The following is a 4,446-nucleotide window of genomic DNA, read 5'->3' as shown; positions in this document are numbered from 1 at the left end:
AGAAGTGTTATTCTTTGCACCTAATTCCTCCATATTTCCAAAAAATTGTTTCTTCTTCTCTCTAGTCAAACTTATGATTATCTCAATTCTCCTATTCATTTATCTTCCTATCACTTGCCTTCTCTTTATGTTTTCCAGCTTCACATTTTGGCAACTGAAACATATTTTCCACAAGTTCATTGATGAGCAAAAACATATCATTGTTAAATTACCCATATTTCTCAATTCTTCCTTATTTTCTACCTTCAGAATACTTCAGCATCTTCTCTACTGATTGAGTCAATGGATGGAGCAAATGACTCTGTGGTGTCTGAATTTGTATTGGTTGGTCTTTCAAATTCATGGGAGATGCATCTTTTTCTTTTTTGGTTCTTCTCTGTGTTCTACATGGGAATTATCCTGGGAAACCTCTTCATTGTGTTCACAGTTATCATTGACTCTCATTTACACACCCCCATGTACTTCCTATTGGCCAACCTCTCTCTTCTTGATCTAGGTCTGGCCTCTACCACAGTGCCCAAAATGATCTCTGATCTTTTCACTGACTGCAACATCATTTCCTTTCCTAAATGCATGATACAGATATTTTTTATTCATGTCACGGGTGGAGTTGAGATGGTGCTGCTCATAGCCATGGCCTATGACCGGTACACTGCAATCTGTAAACCCCTCCACTACCTGACCATCATGAGCCCCAAAATGTGTGTCTCCTTTGTAGTGGCTGCCTGGATAGTGGGGATAATCCATGCTGTATCTCAGTTTGTTTTTGTCATAAACCTGCCCTTTTGTGGCCCTAATGAAGTAGATAGTTTTTACTGTGATTTTCCTCGGGTCATGAACCTTGCTTGTGTAGACACTTATAAGCTAGAGTTTGTAATCATTGCCAACAGTGGGTTTATATCCATGGCTACCTTCTTCTCTTTAATTATATCCTATATCTTCATTTTGGTCACTGTCTGGAAACGTTCTTCAGGGGACTTGTCCAAAGCATTTGTCACATTGTCAGCTCACATCACTGTGGTGATTTTGTTTTTTATGCCATGCATGTTTCTTTATGTGTGGCCTTTCCCTACATCATCACTGGATAAGTATTTGTTCATAGTCGACTTTGCTATCACCCCCGTCTTGAATCCTGCCATCTATACATTAAGAAACAAAGACATGAGAATGGCCATGAGAAGACTGGGCAAATGGACTGTGCATCCTACTGGGATCTCATAATGAATGGAACAGAACTAGAACATACATGCTGCAGGCTTACCAAGAATACTACAAGTCATATGACTGTTGTCATTATGATGAAAAGAGCTACTACTTTGGGAGATAACTCAACAGTTCCACCTGTAGAAATTGATTGTTGAGTCAAAGGTGACTTTATTTCGTTAACAACAGACAATAAATGGACTTAATCTACTTCCATCAAGAACAGAGATGAGAATAGAAAACTGAACTGATTTCTAGAAGTAAACTTAACATTCAAATACCATTTTCTGAGTAGTATTTTCTGCCACTTGCTTATTGTATTTATTCTCAATTATCAATAAATACCTCAAAAATGATAAATATATCTCATAATAAATGTATGGATTTAACAGATAAAATGTGACTTTGAGTAAATCAAAATCAATAAGTTATATTTTTAAATTTCTATTTTAATTTTATTTTAACTTAGAATAATAACAAATCAACTATGTGTTACTTATGTTGAGCCTGGAAGACAAACTTGACTTTGTCAGTTTAAGATGCTAGCATAGTTTTACATTTCGATTAGAATTGCAGGTAGAGAAATTTTTTAACTCTATCAATACTTTAGTAAATACAAACCAAAGCTTTTTGCACTTTTGTCTGCCTCTACTATTGTAAAAATGAAGTCTTTCTAATATTCAACCACCTGGTTTATTCCCCAGAAAAAAAATACATAGAAATAACAGTTTTTCCAAAGGAGAATAATCACACACGGGTGGGTATTTAAAGGCCCTGGCTTCCTTGAATATGATTTCCTGGTCAGATAAAACATCTCCCAGGAGCGCCTATATTTGAGTTTGATAGCTTTATATAAATGTCAAGCCAAACACAGTTAAGCATATTCAGTTTAATTAAGAATTACTAACCTTGGAATAAATTTATTAAACTTACACATAATTTTTTCATTCATTTATTTCTACTGCCCTGTGAATAAAATCTGCTCAATTGAGCAAACTAATGCCTATATTTTTTCTCCTGTGTTTCTCCAAGAAAACCTTCCCAATAACATCACTGCTTCCTCCATACAAATTAATTATTAATACTTCTTTTTTTAATATTTTTATTTATTTCTAGGAGAGAGAGAGAGAGACAGCGTGAGCAGGGGAGGGTCAGAGAGAGAGGGAGACACAGACTCTGAAATAGGCTCCAGGCTCTGAGCTGGCAGTCAGCAAAGAGCCCGACGCGGGGCTTGAACCCACGAACCGCGAGATCATGACCCAAGCAAAAGTCGGACGCTTAACCGACTAAGCCACCCAGGCGCCCCATATTAATACTTCTTTTAATGCTCTGGTATTCATTTGAATGGAAATTTCTTCTTTACTTGATCACTGCTAACTACTCCTTCCTTCAAATATTCCACTGGGCTTCAAAGAAACTACAGTCTCCTGCTTTTCCCCCAGCCTTCTGGGACTTCCATCCCAGTATCAGTTTGCTGGGTTTGTTTAATCTGCTCCACCACCAAACTCAGTATTCCTCATAATTACATCTTTGGTCTATAATCACTCCACGTTATATATCTCCAGTAAGCCTCCTTTCCCTTGGCTTTAATTTTACTATATCAGCTAGCGGGTATTCAAAGCTGTGGTATTATTTATTGAGTTCCTACTTCATAAATCTGTCTACTTACCTGATGCTTTGAGGGAATCTCCCACTCAGCAGGTCTCAAAGTACACTAATCATCTCATTCTTAAACCTGCTCTTTCAGATCCCCAATCACAGTAATTGGCACCAGTATTTACCCAGTTTCTCAATGCAAACCCTAGGAGTAATAATGGACTCCTCCCTTCCCTGATCCTCAATATTCAATGAAACTGAAAATCCCATGAATTCCACTTCAAACACCTCTTAAATATGTCCCTTTGTTTTTCTCCACATATCACCATTCTTGTCCAAGAGTTAATGTCTTTTTTAAATGGAATATTAAGTACCTTATTTTTTTGACATTTTTTTGTTTTAAAAAAATTTTTATGTTTATTTTTTTCTTACAAATAGTTTATTATCAAATTGGTTTCCATATAACACCCAGTGCTCATCCCCACAAGTGCTCTCCTCCATGCCCATCTCCCCCATTACCCCCCACACCCATGAGTCCTCAGTTTGTTTCTCAGCATTCAAGAGTCTCTCATGGTTTGCCTCTCTCCCTTTCCCCCACCATTTCTCCCCTTCTTCTCCATCATGGTCCTCCGTTATGTTCCTCCTAATCGTCCTATACGTGCAAACATATGATATTTGTCCTTCTCTGCCTGACTTATTTCGCTCAGCATAACACCCTCAAGGTCCATCCATGTTGCTACACATGGCCAGATTTCATTGTTTCTCATTGCCATGTAGTATTCCATGGTATAGTAAAACCACATCTTCTGGATCCATTCGTCCGTTGATGGACACTTAGCTCTTTCCATGTTTTAGCTATTATTGAGAGTGCTGCTATGAACATTGGGGTACATGTGCTCCTATGCATCAGAATTTCTGTATCCCTTGGGTAAATTCCTAGCAGTGCTATTGCTGGGTCATAGGAGAGTTCTATTGTTAGTTTCCTGAGGAACCTCCACACTGTTTTCCAGAGGGGCTACACCAAAGGTGTAGGAGGGTGCCCGTTTCTCCACATCCTCGCCAGCGTCTAGAGTTCTCTGATTAGCTCACTTTCACCACTCTGACTGGCGTGAGGTGGTATCTCAGTGTGGTTTTGATTTGTATTTCCCTGATGAGGAGGGATGCTGAGCATCGTTTCATGTGTCTGTTGGCCATCTGGATGTCCTCTTTGGAGAAGTGTCTGTTCATATCTTCTGCCCATTTCTTCACTGGGTTGTTTGTTTTTCAGGTGTTAAGTTTGGTGAGTTCCTTATAGATTTTGGATATTAACCCTTTATCTGATTTGTCATTTGCAACTATCTTTTCCCATTCTGTTGGTTGCCTATTAGTTTTGTGGGTTGTTTCCTTTGCTGTGCAGAAGTTTTGATCTTGATGAGGTCCCAATCGTTTATTTTTGCTCTTGATTCCCTTGCTTTTGGGGATGTGTCAAGTAAGAAGTTGCTGCGGTGGAGGTCAAGGAGGTTGTTTCCTGCTTTCTCCTCTAGGGTGTTGATGGTTTCCTGTCTCACGTTCAGGTCCTTTATCCATTTTGAGTTTATTTTTGTGCATGGTGTGAGAAAATGATCTGGTTTCATTCTTCTGCATGTTGCTGTCCATTTCTCCCAACAC

At 38.6% G+C, this 4,446-nt stretch overlaps 1 protein-coding gene across 1 annotated transcript; it reads left to right on the top strand.

Annotated features, from left to right (window-relative positions):
- The first annotated feature begins 282 nt into the window (after positions 1–282).
- Positions 283–1,221, top strand: LOC120221071 (olfactory receptor 4F15-like). Its single transcript, XM_039218329.1, has one exon. It carries the CDS (start codon positions 283–285, stop codon positions 1,219–1,221), a length of 939 nt encoding a protein of 312 aa, XP_039074260.1.
- Positions 1,222–4,446: the final 3,225 nt, after the last annotated feature.

Source organism: Hyaena hyaena, unplaced genomic scaffold (genome assembly GCF_003009895.1).
Source record: "Hyaena hyaena isolate Hyena2069 unplaced genomic scaffold, ASM300989v1 scaffold_756, whole genome shotgun sequence".
Lineage (NCBI taxonomy): Eukaryota > Metazoa > Chordata > Mammalia > Carnivora > Hyaenidae > Hyaena > Hyaena hyaena.
This window is presented reverse-complemented; position numbering and strand designations above follow the sequence as displayed.